This window comes from Callorhinchus milii, unplaced genomic scaffold (genome assembly GCF_018977255.1).
Source record: "Callorhinchus milii isolate IMCB2004 unplaced genomic scaffold, IMCB_Cmil_1.0 Scaffold5, whole genome shotgun sequence".
NCBI lineage: Eukaryota > Metazoa > Chordata > Chondrichthyes > Chimaeriformes > Callorhinchidae > Callorhinchus > Callorhinchus milii.
Genome location: NW_024704746.1, coordinates 22872301 through 22890088, shown reverse-complemented (window position 1 = coordinate 22890088; position 17788 = coordinate 22872301). Strand labels below are relative to the sequence as shown.

The window sequence follows — 17788 nt, the reverse complement described above, 5'->3', positions numbered from 1 at the left end:
AGACGTGATAAGGCGCTGTATCAAATGCGAAGATTATTATTGTTATTATTATTATTATCCTCCTTTGGGGGTGAGAGGGGAAGGTGCGCCGGGTGGTTTGTTTGAGCTGAACCCGCTCCAAGGTGACGATCCCGGCACTGGAATGTGGGGATGGAGTCTGGTTCCTGAGCCCCTGAGCAGGTCCCCAGTACCTCAGGGCACTGCTGATGACGGACCGGCCGGACCGACAGACCGGCTCATTGGCAGAACATAGAGGCACAGACAGACCCGCTCAGCTCCTGGTAACCCTGAGAGCCAAAGCCCTAACGTGGGGGGTGGTTCCAGGTGGACGAGCAGCGGGAATCTTGCCGGACTGCACTCAATGCCGCGCTATGTGGTTTTAGCTGATTAAACTCCAGCAAATACCCCAAAGCCTCAACTCTTGCCAACCTTGTGTCTCATACTCCCCTGAAATAGATAAGGAGACTGTATCCCTCCAGAGAGAGTGCACGTTCCAGTATTTTTACTGACAGTTTTGATGCTTGGGAACAATTTACACAGAAGTTAATGTTGATGTGGGGGAATATATTTTTTGGGGGAGAGTCACTGGATTTATTAATTTAACGTTTTAAAGTTGAGACGTAATAGTACTGGGCGTCAGAACACTTAACTTTTTTCTCCTACCCAATGTTGATTATTCTCGACTCATTGCCACTGGTTAAATGTAGAGTAAAGCTTCCTATACACTGTGGTGTGTTATTGTTACTGGCCTTATTATATTTACAGAGTTACTGAAGTCTGCACCTCCTCTGGAGGTTGGGTACCATTCCTTTAAGGATGTTGCTGAAATCCATTCCTTTAGAACGAGCCTTCTCTCGTGGTATGATAAAAGCAAACGGGATTTACCCTGGAGGAGACTGGTATGATCAAGTTTATTATTACTTCCCTGATTGTTTGTTTGACTGTATAAGTAGAATTTTTTTGTTCTTTAGCAGTATTTGATAAATTTAATAAAAGTCCACTTTTTTTTTAAGGTTACAACAGTGTCTGATTTGAACAAACGGGCTTATTCAGGTATTGGGGCTATTTTATTTCTTCTCCACATTATTGGTTATATTTTGCCTTCCCTTCTCAGGTTTGCGCACTTGCATTCTCCCAAGCTTCTGCCATTGTAATTGTGTAACATGCTAAACGGAGTGGGCAAGTTAATGGTCCCTCTCTGCTCCGAGCCCCACCCCACTCCTCCAGCTGCGATTGGGAACTCACTGTGAAGAGAGTCGCAGCGCTTAAGCCCATTCTCCCATCACTGTGTATTCACTTGCGTTGGGCTTATTGAGCTCAATTATTGTGGTATCAATGTCATTCGCTCCCATTCAGAATCATGGGTGAGGCAAGCTGGGTTGCACTCATCTCCCTGTCTGTCTACCGTGCTCCATCATCTTCTTACACAAGGTCTTCTTCTTCTGCATCTTTCGAACGCAACTGATAGAAAACAATTACGTAAGAACATAACAAATAGGATCAGGAGTCGGCCATTCGGCCCCTCGAGCCTGCCCTGCCATTTACTAAGATGATGGCTGATCTTCTAACCTAATTCCGTATACCTGCCCTATTCCCATTTCCCTTAATCCCTTTAGTTTTTAAAAAAATAGTTGGCAAGTGAGTTTGTGTTTGCTGCCTGTGCTCTGGAACTCCATTCCCCATTGCCTTCGCCACTTCCTCCCTTTCCTCCTTCAAGGCCGGTCTCAAGACCTTTCTCTTTGACCTTCAGTCTTCAGCTCCCCTCTCGACTCTCTGCTCCCTCCCTCCCCTCACCCTGACCATTCCCCCCCTCCTCGCTCCCTCCCTTCCCTCCCCTCACCATTTCCCCCCAATGCTCGGGTCCCGACCCAACTGTCCAGCGCCTTGGGACATCCTCCCGACGTGAAAGGCGCTCTATAAATGAAATCTTGTTGTTGTTGGTCAGTTTTCCTGTTCACAAAGTTGTTCCTCAGCTCTTGTGCAAAGGCTCCTTCCAGTGCTGCACTAACCATCTGCTCCCAAAAGCACAAGAAATGCTGAGTAGTAACTCAGCCATTGACTTGTTCAGCCACTCTCTTTGTAATTTGAACAGGATCCAGAGCATCACTTGTGTTTGTAGGTGTGAGTACAAAGTATTTTTTCAAGGCAGAAACTCACCCTATCAACCTATATATCAGGGAAACAACAAACTAAAGCAGCGATGTTAGCAGATATAAAAAAACAGACCAAGCGCTCTTGATTCAGGTAAACATTTTTAAAATGTTTGCTCTTTTATTCTTCGTCACAGTTTGGGTGTCTGAAATAATGTTGCAACAAACGCAGGTCGCCACGGTGATTGACTACTATAATAAATGGATGCAGGTATGGACTGCTTGAATTCTCATTCTGAGAAGGGTTTTGGTTGGCGCAGGTCACAGTCTAACACGGAGGTGTTGTTTATCACTTTCAGAGATGGTCGACTCTGCAGGATCTCTCCAAAGCCACCCTTGAGGTACATCCTTCGTATTGATTTCTGTGAACCCATTGACATTGGCAGCTCCAGACTGAGAGAGAGAGAGAAAACACATTTTATTTAAGAAATGAGTTCAGAAATGTCAAAGATCTCTTCAATTTCATTTTACGTTTCTACACAATACGTAGTTTGCGGGGATTCTATTTTCAAAGTTAACATGCAAAAACTTAAGAGGTTTTCAAATGGAATCCTATATGTTCCTTTTTAGTGGTTTTATTGTTTTTCTTTCTTCCTTATTTTAAATCTGAGCGAAAAAAAATCTGCTTTTCTCGTCTTCACAGGTGCCTCTGTGAGGCTTGGGACTGGTTTTGTTCTGTAATGTATCGTCCCCTTCATACTATCCCTGCAGGAAGTGAATGAGATGTGGTCGGGACTCGGATATTACTCCAGAGGAAGAAGATTGCATGAAGGAGCTCAGAAGGTAACAGCAGCAGAAGGAATTTTAACACTGAATTCGGGGAACATTGTGCCCGTGATTTGCAACATCAGGGTGATGCTCCATGGGTCTAAGTTCAAGGCAACTTGGTGATGAAATCCCATTAGCTTTATGGACATTTCGCCCACAACATATACAGTCTACACTTTACAGTATACTCTGCAAAGTGTTTTGAGACGTCTCAAAGACATGAGAAGGCGCATTATCAATTGCAAGAATTATTATTATTATTATCATGAAGTGTGCCAAAACTCACTGCTATGGAAAGCATCACCCAAATTTGAGTTGTCAATGTTAGATGGACTTCTTCTGGGAAGTACTGACCAGTCATTTTCTCAAAAGCAGAATTGAAGTTGCTTTGGGCCATTCTGGTGGACCTGTTTTTGAGCAGCTCTGTACAATCTTGGAATATATATAGGGTGTGATCCTGCATCAGTTGGCAGCACTCCCACCTCAAAGTCAGAAGGATGTGAGTTCAAGCTTCACATCAGGACTTTGAGATTATCGTCTAGCCTGGCACTGCAGTCCTGGAGGTACCCGCATTTAGATGAGTTGTTAATCTGAGATCCTGTCTAGCTGCCTATCGGACATTAAAGAGCCCATGGCCCTATTTGAAAAGAGAAGGGAGTTTCTCCCATTGACTTGGCCATTAGTCCCTAAGATAACATGAGTTGTTTGTTTCATTGCTGTTTCTGAGATATTGCAGTGCCCGCAAGTCACTTCGCTCCACAGTGGAAAATGTGAAGTGCTTTTTGACAATGGGATAAGGAGCGACATGAAAATGGAGGATTATAATAGATTATCGTCCTCCTCACAGGTTGTGTCAGAATTCAAAGGTGAAATGCCGAAGAGCGCAGAGGAGCTGCAGAAACTGTTGCCCGGGGTCGGGAGATACACGGCCGGTGCTGTTGCTTCCATTGCATTCGGGCAGGTGAGAAAACCATGAATCAGCACATCTCTGGGAAGATTCTACTGTGATTGCATTCTGGGCATCTCTCCCAGGTCAGGAGAATAAACTAACACCTTGTTGCATGTTGTCTTGCCCTCTTGCTGCCGCAAGGTGTTCTGTGGTATTTTATGGTAAATGTAGCCTTTGCCTGTTCAGTAAAATAACCTGATCAGTACATTTCGTTCATCAACACACTGAATAGAGGATCTATGGAAATATGGACTCCTGCAAAAGAAAACTGCACAAGTACCTGCTTGAGAACCATGTGGAGCACGTAGGGATGTTTGCAGGTCGAGGTACAATGAGTTCTGTGTTAATGGGTCTGCTGGAAATGTCTGGAGGGAAGGAAGCATTTACTGTAGTTTCAGTAGTGCTGTAGTTTTGCCTGATTGCGTTTATAGTTCAGGAAGAACTGTTTCCATTCATGTAAAGTATTTTTATTCATGGAAGTAGCTCGGGCCAAGTATATGACATGGCAGATTTTTGCACTGTCTGGAAAATGTGGACCCGACGTGCCGAATGTGCTCGGTTTTCTGACATTCTTAAGACATTTAATACCCTTTCCAGGGAAGTCAGGCTCCCGCCACTGTTAAGCGCCCTGAGACGCTATTAAGCGACCCAGCGTGGAGGGCATGTTGTTGTTGAAGGTCGCTATATACGTGCATGATATTGTCATGTGTCAGACTCCCGGCTGACCAGAAAATAAACAGATCAAGTTATCCCAGTTTGACCAATTGACAGTTGAAGCTACCTGCTTTATTTCTTCTTTTCTGTTTTACAGTTTAATGATATAAGATGGGAGAGAGGTTGGGGTGGGGTGAGAGGAGAGAGAGAGAGAGAGAGAGAAATAGGGGAAGTACCGTTTCTTGAAGCTGCATTTCCCCAATTCTGTTACGAGGTTTGTTACAGCGTCACCTGGTGACGAACATTAAGCATTACGTGGCAAAGCAATGGCTTGCCGTCATTTGAGTTCAGGGGAACATTTTCTGCTGGTCCTATCCATCCCTGAATGCAGAAGACCTCCGCTAGAAACAGAAATCCCTTTAAAAACATAACTTGCCAATTAATCTGTGGGCACAGAACAAGAAAAGTCTAATAATAATCCTGGCATTTGATGTAGCGCCTTATCACCTCGTCGAGGACGTCTCAAAGCCCTTCTCAGAATATACTGTAAAGTGGATTGACTGCAATTTTGTGGGCGAAAGGCAGTGTTTGTGGATTGCATAACTTTTATGAACTGCTTTTAGATGCTGAGTTCGATTAATTTGTATTCTGATGCAGATGACTTTGCTGTTTGAGTTGTGAACATGCTGCATCCTAGAATATTTCAGTGTATTCGAGCCTTTTCTATTCTAAAGGTAACTGGAGTGGTCGATGGGAACGTTATCAGAGTGCTATCTCGGACAAGAGGGATCGGAGCAGACAGCACCAGCCCAGCAGTGACCGAAGCACTTTGGTAATCTGCTCTAGACATTTAATGTATGTGTGTGACAGGCAAGAAAGTCTCCTTATTTGCTAGTTATTTCCTTCCCTTGCTTAGATTGTTCTGTTCCCTCTGCCCTCGAGGCTGCACTATTCCCCAGACAAGAGAGTTGAAGGCCTTGGGCTTGGAGATACAGGAGCCAGTTCAGGCTGCCATTATCCACCCTCTTGTTTACTGTTCTGCATTCAGCAGCTCTTCATTGTTCAGGTTAACATTGGGATGTCTGTCATCTGGTAGCAATCTGTCATGGTGTGTATTGTGTGTTCAAATGCTGCATGTCTTGGTCTTTGTGTAAAGATTACGAGTGGGCATCTGATTAAACCCATTCCATTAGTATCAGCAACACTGGCCATCAGGCAGGCCTGCCCCCTTTTTTTGTCCTTTTTTTCAGATTTCTTTACATAATTTTGCAGCTAAGCGTGTGTGACCTGCTCCCAGGTTCTGCTTGTAACTACAAAGGTGGGAGTGGGCGATTCACTCTCCAATTTAAAGCCTTTCTGTCCCTTTGTCTGGACAATAATTGAAAATCTTCGGTTGGCCTCCTTCCCCTGCTGGCTCTATCACAGTTGAGCGTATCATTTAAATCACAGGGTAGGAGGAAGCTATTCATTCCATCGACCGTAAGATGGTGCTGGCTCATCCACTGGCATGAACTACTCGTAATCTCACATCTGTGTTAAGGCTGTGCTCTTTGTGGTGTTGTTTTTATTGCAGGTTGTTGGCCAACACCTTGGTGGACCCAGCTCGACCAGGAGACTTTAACCAGGCCATGATGGAACTGGGTGCTACTGTTTGTACTCCCAAAGCTCCTCTTTGTCCAGAGTGCCCGGCACAACCTCACTGCAGGGCTTACCGTAGGGTAGGTTTCATACATACTCTTAACTTAATGAGCTGATGAGATTTTAACATGCAAAAGAACAGAATCATAGAATTATACAGCACAGAGGAGGCCATTCGGCCCATCGTGTCTGTGCTGGCTTTTTTAAAAATAGTTATCCAAATGAATCCCACTCCCCTGCTCTCTCCCTATAGCCCTGCAAATTTGTCATCTCCAAATAATTATCCAAGAACAACAACTTGCATTTATATAGCGCCCTTCAAGTAGCTTAACATCTCAGAATATTTAACGATGATGTCGGATGTAAAGCGAGTGAGGGGAAGGCAGAGATGACAATGGGCACGGTAGAAGAGGTAGGTTTTAAGGTGGGTTTTGAAGACAAATAGAGAGGAGGTGAGACTGAGTGGTAGAGGGAGAGAGTTCCAGAGGATAGGGACGTAGTAGCTGAATGCTATGCATTAAGCAAGCAACTGATGATTCAATGCAGGAAGACAAGTGGGAGTCCTGGGTTATTTCATAAATGAGCATAACTTTCAGGTTGCAAATGAGCTCGAAATGGCATCAAAGAAACTTCTTGGGAAAACAACATCAGAACTGCCTTCCATGCTGGATATTGAGGAGTGTGGTAAGAAATACTTTTGGAAATACTTTCCTGCCATGGTTTAGTTTGCCTCAGGGGCCACATGGGATGATGAGTTTTGGCCCAACTTGTTCATGTTGAGGTTCCCAATCCCCTCTCCCATATCCCTCTTCTCCCTCGAGCATACATCAAGTTTCCTCTCCTATATGATGATATTATCTGCTTCAACCGTAGCAACTGGCAGTGAGTCCCACATTCTCACCACATCTCTGTAAAGAAACTCTTACTAAGCTTTTTGGATTTGCTTTTGGTGCCAAACCCGAGAGTGATCTTTCTTCTATGTAGAACCTGCCATTAACTTGCATCTTGCTGTTATCACTGCTGACACTGTGTTAACCTCACTCTGCATGATCTGACACCTGTGAGTGCTTAATCATTCATGTATCTGCTTTAACCCCGCAGGCAGCGCAGGGAGTTGCTCTTTATGTTTCCCTGCCAGTCAGTGCTGGGACGGCAGCCTTGGGGTCATGAACTTTCCCAGGAAACCGGTGAAGAAGCCCCCGCGGGTGGAGAGGACACTGACCTGTGTGGTGGAGAGGCCGACAAATGCTGGGGCTTGGAATACTTTCTGGTACAAAGGCCAAGCTCAGGTATCTAATGGGGTGAAGAAATGATCAGTTCCCATGAGGATTTGGCTAGTTTTGGGGTAACCGTACCAGTGTTGGGGATGATCTCTGATCCCCTTGTGGTGTCTGTCTCATTGCCAGGGCTGTTGGCTGGGATGTGGGAGTTCCCCTGCGCTTTCCTAGAGACCGAGGTGTCCGAAAAGGAGCAAAAGCAAATCCTCTCAGATCGGCTCAACAGTTTGCTGGGGAGATCGACCACACCAGCAGATCTTCAGCACGTGGGGGAGGTGAGCGCTTGGAAGAGTCGATGAGAACAGCTAAAGAACTGAGCAGAATCAAATGGATACTTCTGTTTGCCATCCGTCTTTCGGTTCCCTTCAATCTGTGCTTTTAGCACGTCGGCCGAATCTGTCCCGGATCCAAATAACCTGGCGATGGCAGATGCTTAAAGCTGACGCTGGACAGCCACTCAAGGGGGGAAAGTGTTTAATTCCTAACGCCTTGACCCTTCACCTTGATGAGCACAGAAACAGCAAAAGAGCTGGAATCTCACCACCCTTCTCATCCCAAACTAACCCTCCTCCCCCCCCCCCCCCCCCCCCACTCCCCATATCGATGAGCACAATATTCACAAAAAATGTATTATAAAAATTATACCCAGCCAGAGAGGAAAATTCTGATTGCCTTTTAGTTAGATACTAAATCCAGAATCAGAAAATCGGAGTAATGTCTTAGTTCAGCAATAGAGCACTAAATACTGCAGTTTTGATCAGTGCAAAAGATATTACTGCAATAACAATCTCCTGATCTTTGGTATCTTCAGCCCCATGAATATAGAAATTATGGTATTTGCATGTTAGCAACACCTAGTGGGGATATGTTACTACTCCACCAAGTATTGTTTTGTATTCAATTGATTTGCGTGGATTATCGACGATGACCGAAACGTTAATTCACTTTCCTCTCTCCAAAGATGCTGCCTGACCTGCTGAGTTTTCCCAGAGACTTCTGTTTTTAAATACTATCTAAAAGTGTTTTTTTTCCCCCTCCCTTTGCTCCTTTAGGTTGTGCATATCTTTTCTCACATTCACCAGACCTATCGTGTGTACATTCATTTCCTCAGTGAAGAGCCTGATGCTGCTGCTGTGAAGAAGGAGGCAACCGAGACTCCTTCCTCTTCCTCCCGCTGGGTTACAAAAGACGGGCTTCATCAATCGGCTGTCTCCACGGCCATGAAAAAGGTAAGAGCACTGGGCAGGTTTAGCTGAGGAGTGTGCTGAACCCTATCAAGGGGAACTGAAACAAACAAGGGGGACCTTTATAATGAATATTATGAACTAAATAAAAGAACGGAGTACTTTACATTGTAAAGTATAACATACAAATGCATCTTACAGTAAGTCCTATGCTTTGCCAATGTGATAAGGTGCTGTATCAAATACAGCTTTTGTTTGTATTAGTAGTTTGTGCTTGTGTTTTGATTGAAGCATGTCAGTGGTTCATTGTCTCCACAATCTTCAGATATTCCGCTTATTTGAAAACTCAAGTGCAGAGCGAAAATCATCTGGCAAGGTATGACCTCAACTAAGTTTATTTTTGTTCCTTTTTCCCTCTTATTTGATTCAATTCTGAGGATGGGGGGATGGGTTTGTGGAGCCTAGTGTGGGAGAGCACCCAGGCTGTGGAGTTTAGATGATCTGGATCTTGTGGAAGGTATAGCTAGGAGTATTATTATTATTATATTATTAACTGTATCTCTGATGCCTGTATAGGGCAGCAAACGTAAACGTGGACCGGAAGGGAAGCAGGAAGAAGATTTTGGGAATAACAGAGGGAGGAGACAGCTTTCTTTGGACATGTTTTTCAAGCCTCCTGCAAAAGAGTCTCTGTAGTTGATGACTGAGTAAGAGTGGCTTAGCTGCAAATAACCTCGGGGCATCCAGCTTTGACTACTATAAGGGAACCTAACTTGGATGTCAGAGGGAAGGGAAGCAAGGGACCCAGAGAGACCAGGCAGCATATCCTTGTGCTAATTTCATAACCAGCTCAAACCGTCATAAGTCATCCATTGGCTGTTGGAGCATAAGATTTGAAAACTACCATAAACCTAAAAGGGCCCTTGCTGCTGATTCTGTGTGATCATACAGGACAGGGTAATTTCCAAGGCAGAGAATGCTGTAGCCTTCTCCATTGCGGAGGTTAGTCAGTGTAATCCATTATATTCTGGTCTGTACCTTGGTGTATTTTAATCAGCTCCTGTTGTTAAACCTGCCCGTTCTATCACATTCATCTCTCACTGACTTATCACATTCAATGTGTCCATGAGTGGAATTCCAATGCAGTAAAGTTACAGTTAAATCATGGGTCCTTTTGCCCACTCGCAAGCCACCAAACAGTGGAATATACCAACTCTCCAGTCATGCTCCCCAAACACAAAGAAAAAAGTTAAAGTGGGGCAAAATCACACTCTAATACTGCTCTGTAAATTAACAATGGAATCGATTCTCAAACATTTATACAGTGCTCTTCAGTGTTATGATCTCTACCGTCACTTTTAATAAGAAAACTTACACATCAGCAATCTTTAAGTGCTGCATCCATTATTTCATATTGAATATATTGTTATATATATATATATAGAGAGAGAAAGAGCTGTATTTAAGAGTAAGGATATTTCCCATTTTAGTATTTCTTTGTGAATGTCTCAAGTGGCTCTGGCTGTCAGTGCCGACATAGAAACAAACCCAGGGTTAACCTTGTTTATGCTCTACAATACCCTGGAGTCATTTTGAGGGTGTAATCTGATCACAGGACTCAGGTGACTTGTTATAAATTTTTCAACCCAAAGTGTTGTGGCTTATAATGTTCAACTGGTCACTGTAAATTGGACTCATTCCCAGGTCGCTGTTCTCTCTATTCTCTCCTTTCCATGTCACCACCTTCGTCAACTGAGTGCTTTATTGTCAGTAACACACTCGCTTATGTCAGGCTGACATTATTACAATCTTGGTCGTCCCATCAAACACTTGTCAAACCTTCACTTGTGCTAATTTCAAAGGAACGGTAAGGCAAACCCTTTTCCCAATGCTACTCTCACAACCAAGACGGTCTTTAAAGAATTCTTATACTATTATTAGTGTTGTCCTGAGGTTTCTTTTTCAAAGCATTTAAAGAGGAGAGTGGGGGTGGGGAGAGGGAGGATTTGTAGCCCCCCCTCCTTTAGCTCGATGAATTGTGTCCTTATTTAAATGAGTAAATGTGACTCTTCTTGGATCTGCGAAGTCTTCCAAACTTATTTTACCTGTGTTTATTTTAAACCCATGCAATGATTTTTTGTAACTTGAAAATGATTTTTTACTTTTATGAATAAATGATTTCAATCCAAGTTGTGTTTTTTTTTTCTTCCTTCAGTTCATCAGGTTAATAACCGGGTGACTATCGGGAGAATAGTCTATAGGGAGTTGTGTTGCTAAAAGAAGTTTTGGATTTCCTGTAGCTCAGTGCTTAGGGCACTCGCCTCGCAAGCAAAAGGACCTGGGTTTGATTCCTGGACAGGGCGAAAAGTTGGATATATTTCCTTACTCCACACGCCTCTGTTCACCTCGCAGTAAGTAGGAACCCGGTTGTTACGCGATTGGGGGATCACTTTTCCGGGAGTAATAATCCCTTCAAAAAAAAATAATAATTTGGTCACTCGATCCACAACTGTTTGTGGGACACTGCTGTGCAGAATTGGCTGCTGCGTTTCACCCACAAAATATATTGTCACTACACTTTACAGTATATCCTGTGATGCGCTTTGAGAAGTCCCCAAACCTTCAAAACACAAAACTCCTGTTTGTGAATATTCAGCCACGAGATTTAATAAATCAATCTCTGCACCTGGTATGTGTATCCCACACTAATTCACCTTAATGAGCAACACAATCAAGATAAAAGTGCTCCACTCATTGAGCTCCTTTGAATTAAGACAATTACGTTTCAATGTCCATTCTGTACCGTACATTGTGCTTGTTTTGCTGCGATTGCGCTGGAAACAGGAGGAAATCAAGACTTGGTGCCACATATCCAGGCTGCAGTACCCACTAATTTGTGGAGGCAGTTGCTCTGTGTGACATTTGGGTGGGAGTTACTTGCAGAATTATATGAGGAACTTGTCAAGCTATTGAAACTTCTTTACTGGGTGTAAGTCCTGCGAGTGTGGGAGGTGTAGCGGTGTGCTGTACATGTTCAAGTATAGGAGTATAACTTGTGTGAAAGTGCAGTATGTTCAACTGCAAAAGATAATAGGATCCCAGAAAGGCACTCGGTGCCAGGACCCTCATTCAGAAGACGTCCAGATGCTGTGATAGAAAGGCAGTTGGGTTGCTCTTCTAGGAGAATGGGCCAAGAGCCATTTTTGTCTGAATTCCTCTTGTTTGATGAGACGGACGTGTAAGAGGTGGCATTGAGGTACGGCAATCCGTATTTCCTTCCCGAGACGCTAGATGGTGCTCTTAAATCACAGGTGAAGCCCGTCAGAGAACGGGAATGTGGCTCGCAGGAGGGGAAGAGAAGGGGGAGACCTGCAAAAGGAAACGGCAGGGGTTAATGACACGAAGATCAGTGTAATTTGTTGCTTGTTGTCGTATCAGTCTTTTTCTTGGGAATCCTTCACCTTTGCACGTCTCAACATTGATGTTAACTTTGCCAGTAACAGGACTAATCCTTACTTCCTCTTGTCCGTTTCTTCTCCCAGGTTTGTTTCACTGAGACGTCCTGGAACTTGACTTCTTTTTCACCGCTCTCGTGTGCCGTGTTGACGGTATTCCACCATGTCCGATACTCCTCTTTTTGTGGCACGATCAGTTTTTAATTCTTTTTTCCCCAAACACCTCTGCTTTCTTGACCTTCACTGCAAAGTCCTACACAAGCACTCACCCCAGCCCGACCTTCACCCAACCAAGGGTCACGTCTGAAACATTAACTGGTCTTTAACCTCTAATCGACCTGCTGTGGATTCCAGCATTTCTGGTATTACATATTAAGGCTCACATGAGCAGAATACATTTTTATTCAAATAACATTTCTCACTCTGACAACTCCAGGGTGTGTTTTGTACTGTGTTGAGCGTACGATCAGCAGGGTATTAGGTTAAAAACAAAGTGCTCCATCGGGTGACAGACGCTAAGATTTTCATCACGTGCTTAAGAGTGAGAGATCCCGTTATAAGGATGTAACATGCAGGTGGGTCACTGTTGTTAGTGAAGGGTGTGGAATAGACCTAAAGGCTCATGCATGGCAAGAGCCAGTCACTGGGGCATCATGTGCAAATGTCTTGACGACTATTACACCACAACAAAAACAAAGTCAAGGCCTGACGAGAAGTCTGAAGGGAAGCAGATGTAGGTAAAGTCTGCTTTGTGCTGGATTGATGTAGTAGCACAGTTAGTTGTCTGGAGAAAACTTTTCTATGCCTCATAAACAGATCGTCATTTATGAGTTTAATAATGGATATATTGATTTTTGATAAGGCAAGGCTGGTTTTGCTTACAAATGCAGATTGTTTCACTTACAATAAAAGTGTTTTTTTTCATACAACGCACTTGCCCTCGGTGACATGTTTTAATGATAAATTGTCAGCTAAAAAATTGACCTTTGTTTTGTATTCCATTTATTTTATTTCCCTTTTGCAATTCTTGAAACATTTCCGTTTAGGTAAGTGAGGATCTCCACTTCTTTATTAAAACAAAATGTTGTGTATCTTTCCGCAGAAAAGGAAACCGGCAGACTGGCACTTCTAGAAGCTATTTCCCCCGGTGGCGGATTCCAGAACAAGGGGGGGCATCATCTTAAAATTAGAGCCAGGCCATTTGAGAGTGAAATCAGGCGGCAGTTTTTCACCCAAAGGGGTAGTGGGAATCTGGAACTCTTCTCCCAAGAGGCTGATGATGGATCCATTCACATTTTCAAGACTGAGGTGGATAGATATCAAGGGGTAAGGAGCAAGGGTAGGTAATTAGAGTTGAGGTACAGATCGGCCATGATCTTATAGAATGGTGGAACAGGCTCGAGGGGCTGAATGGCCTCCTCCTGTTTCTATGTTTCTAAGTTTCTGCAAGTGACCCACATTAAAATTCAACTTATTAAAAATCCTCCAGTAATAACCAGGGTGGGCATAAAATCTGCTCAATGCATGAAGTTTTTGACACAGTTTAGCACCTTCATTGATTAAATAACTGACTGATCTGTGTATTAATGACCAGCATCCTTCCCTCCTCCTCCTCCCCGCCCCACCTCACCGAACCTGTGTTGGCCAAGTAATTGGCTGGTTAATGCACTGTGAAAATTGTGGGCTTCCCACACATCACCACCACACTTTTTCTGCAGCATGTGTATCATTTGCCTGTATTTCTTGGATGGTTTCCCTGTTATTTTTCCTCCCAAGACTCCCAGTTCTCCCAGAAATCGAATTGTTCTGTGGAGATAAATACAAAAAGATATAAAAACTCACCAGTTGGAAATCTGAAACGAATGCACAACATTCTGACTCTGTGCCACTGACTAAACCAGACTGACACCAGCATCTGCTGAATGTAATCGCCGTAAATCAGATATTCATCCATATTCTTTACACGGATAATTATTGCAATGGATACAGCCCGACATTTTAAATGGCAATAGTTTATTACAGTTAACGTTAGTCCTGTGATGTAAGATTCTATTTCAGCGCCAACTTGGTCAATGACAACAGTTTGGAATGAAATATCTGATCACTGTCCATTTGGTGTTTTATTAAATCCCAAACAATGTGCTTTGTACAATCAATCTTGTTTATTTAATAATAAATAAACACTGTCTATTTAATAAATAAATTAAATAAGTAAACATCTACAAAGTGGTACTCGGTACAGTTGGATCCTGTTACATTTTTGAAAACTCAAACTCAGGATAAAAGTCACAAATTTATTGCATAGATTTTTGTTTCCAAGATGATTTCAATGAACCGATTAATATCTTCATTGGCATTGTGATGTGATATTCAATTTAATAGGAAGTCAGCTGATTAAATTGTATTAGTGATAGCTACCCCTGCTCCTTATATTTGTCTTGTCTTATTTTAATCAGTTACATTATATGTTACCAGCTGGATCAAATTGCTGGGTCGATAAATGCATTACAGCTTATAGCAATTTTAGTAAAGAGTTCGCTGCCAAAAAATTAGCTATATTGGATATAAAAATGTTTGAACTAATATGTGGGAAATGTCATTTATAGCTGCTGATCACAAATGATTAAATTATTTTAATACCAGAAACTGAACACCCTCTGATTTTCCTTTCCCCACATTGGGGGTTGGGAGGTGAACTGGTCTCACAAAATATGTTGCAAAGTCCTTTGGACGACGTATTTTAACAATTTACTGATAAATGCCAACGTGCTCGCTTCAAACTTATTCCAATTGATCATTGGATATGAATTGTAATGGCGTTGACGGGACTGGATTGATGGGCTATCCTGTCACTCCTGTGAGCTCAGAGGAGAAAATTCCACTGGATCGAAACTCCCCCCAATTTTTCTTAGCCTCTCAGCGCGTCCAGAAATTGACAAATTGTAGAATTCAGCTGTAACTTTGTTAGCGTTCGAAATGTCAGGCTGCATCCACTGCAATAATTAAATTCACTTTATATCTAAAAGAATTGACAGAAAACCGGTTTAAAAAATTAAGACTGTACTTGTACATGTTTTCCCACCCAAAAAAATTCGGCCGTGCCGAAATGATCAGAAAATGGAGCAAACCGAGAGCTTGGGGGAATTTCTACCCCTTTGTCTTGAAGTCACGTATGAGAGGGGGAGGGAGGGGCGGGGGAGAGAAGAAAGTCTCCTCTCTCGCTTCGATGGCTGTCACAGTCCTAAGCGAAAGGAGCTTGACCCGCTCCGGCCTCCCGCCTGTCCCGCGCTTTCAGCCGCTATGCCCCGAAACTCTGGAACGCTCTTCCTCTATCTCTCCACTTCCTTCCCCATCTTCATGTAGGTCCCGCCTGAGCACCTTCCTCTTCGACCGTGCTGATCGGCTCGGTGTCGGGCTACGCCACTGTCAAGGGGCAAAATCTTCCTAAAAAGCGAGTTTTGTTCTCATTCATTTCGAAACGTTAACATTTTCCTTTCTTTCCACCTTAAGATGGACCTCGTGAGGCCGACTTGCGCCTGTTTTCCATTGTTCTGAGTGGGAGAGAGTTTTTTTTTAATACATATATCTTTTGGCAGCCCTTGCGAAACTCCTAATAAAAAGTAACTGTCAGTGAATTTCAGCCACACCATTGTAAAGTTTTTTAAGTTTTTTTTTTGAAAAAAGAGAGCAGCGTAATAAAACATTGAGATTTAAAGAGGGTCCCATAGTGTTTTCAATTAAAAAGTTCCATTAGCCTTGTTGCGGATCGAGGAGGAAGAGGGAGTGTGCAGTACTTACAGAGGCCACAGACAGATTCATTAAGAGAAGCATATGCTGCCTTTTGCTCCTTGCTTTGTGGTGTTGTGACCCCCGATTACAAGGAGGGCTTTTTTTTCGACTGGAACAAAAATCAGGAACTCACCTTCAATTGAGAAATCTTTTAATAATAATAATATAATAATAAAAATCCTTGCATTTGGCGTAGCGCCTTATCACGTCTTCGAGACGTCTCAAAGCACTTCACAGGGTATATTGTAAAGTGAATTGACTATATTTTGTGGGCAAAACGCGGCAGTCAATTGCGCACAGCAGCGTCCCCACAAACACCAGTGGGACTGTTTTAAGCCTTTTAAAATGTTGTGTTCATTTGCAGAAATCTAATGTGTTTGCCCGTTTGTCTTTTTAAACAAAAAGCAACTTGAGGTCGAAGTTGTAGCCAACATTTCTCCTCCAGCAAGAGATCCCTCGCCGCATTTTGATGAAGTAGGTTGAGCAGTTGGTGAAACCGTCACCGTAAGGGGTGCTTCCCGTTGTATTTAGCCGTGTGTTGGAGAATATTTTGGCAGGTTTGGCAACGGTGCTCAATCAGGGTTATTGCCCTACATGAGGTGAGAGGTCATTAATGCTGTGTTTATAGTGTGCATTTTTACAGCTGATTTGTCTCAGTTCTTCACACAAGGTGCAGCAATGAGTCAGGGTGGAGCGGCCGCAGATTGCGTTGGAGCTCTCTGCTGCCTTCAGAACCTATTTGAAGTGCAGCACAAGCTTTGGTGAATTAAAGTGAGCTGAGTTCCCAAACGGTTCCTTCAAAGTTTTTGGATGGTCCTTTGGATGACATTGACAGTTCCAATTGACCATATTTAAAGCTCTTAAAGAATAGAATTACAGAATCAGGTGCCAGCTATGAAACATTCCCTGACACTACTCCGCCTGAAGGGTATTATGTAAATGAAAGTTGTTATTGTTATTCCCGACCAACAAGACGAGGAACGAGTGTAGTTTGAATCGTGTTTCCCACTCCACATCACTCGATGTCGGGAAGAACCGATGTCACTTTATTTCCAACAGTATCAAGAGGTGGGATTGAACTTGTTTATTTCCGGGCTGTCTCGATGCCTTCGGTTGATAAATCTACCGCTTAAGTTCTCAGATTCGATTCCCAGTCCATCCCGTGTTATCTAATCTCAACCTGGCAGTGGTTGGAACATTACAATTAGTTATTGTACCCCAGGCGAGGGAAGAAGAAAAATAAGCCGGAGTTCCTAATCCTGATCACTATCCAACAATCCTTGAGAAGGCCACACTTGTGTATGTGAAGTGAAAACAACAAACTAATTAACTTTCGTAGCCACATAGCTTCCTGAACCTCACTGTCTAGACACACACATAGGGAACGATGAGTTATGCAAGATACCAAACGTTAGCCAGTAACCCTGGACTTGGCCCACAGCAGAGGGAGCAATAAGTACCCTTTAGAAGAGGAAGGGAAGAAATCGAGGAGAAAAAAGAAGAAAACTCTTTTTTTAAAAAAGAGTTTTGTTTGTTTCTGGCTGGCTTCAATTTCAGTATACGACTAAATTGTACCCAGCTTTTTGTTGAGATGAAGTGATCTAATTGTGCAGAACAAATTCCTCTTCCAAGCACTTCCTGTGGGTCACGATGCTAAGGTCATGCGGAGCAGAAAGAAAGACCCAATTAACAGTGTGCAAGATGATCTGTCTTTAATGTGGATTTTAGTACCAGGTGCTGGTCAATGCTAAATGATGCAGTGCTGGTTGCCTTCACTCTCAGCTGGATGGAGGTGCAACAACTCAGGGAAAACTGAAGCATAAGAGAGTAAAACATAAAAACTATCAAAGTAATTAAAGTGTTGGATATTAAGAGTAAGTGATCGATCGAGGTGAAGAATACCATTTAGCTTGTGAAGCAATTC

At 43.1% G+C, this 17788-nt stretch overlaps 1 protein-coding gene across 1 annotated transcript; it reads left to right on the top strand.

The window, feature by feature from the left end:
- Nucleotides 1-1018: 1018 nt before the first annotated feature.
- mutyh (mutY DNA glycosylase) lies at nucleotides 1019-10809 on the top strand. Its single transcript, XM_007899895.2, is given in 14 exon segments — nucleotides 1019-1053; nucleotides 2288-2361; nucleotides 2450-2491; nucleotides 2862-2933; nucleotides 3766-3879; nucleotides 5256-5353; nucleotides 6095-6239; nucleotides 6756-6843; nucleotides 7261-7410; nucleotides 7413-7448; nucleotides 7566-7711; nucleotides 8489-8665; nucleotides 8946-8996; nucleotides 9197-10809. Coding segments are annotated over 13 exon segments (1296 nt in total). The 5' UTR covers nucleotides 1019-1053; nucleotides 2288-2304; the 3' UTR covers nucleotides 9317-10809.
- Nucleotides 10810-17788: the final 6979 nt, after the last annotated feature.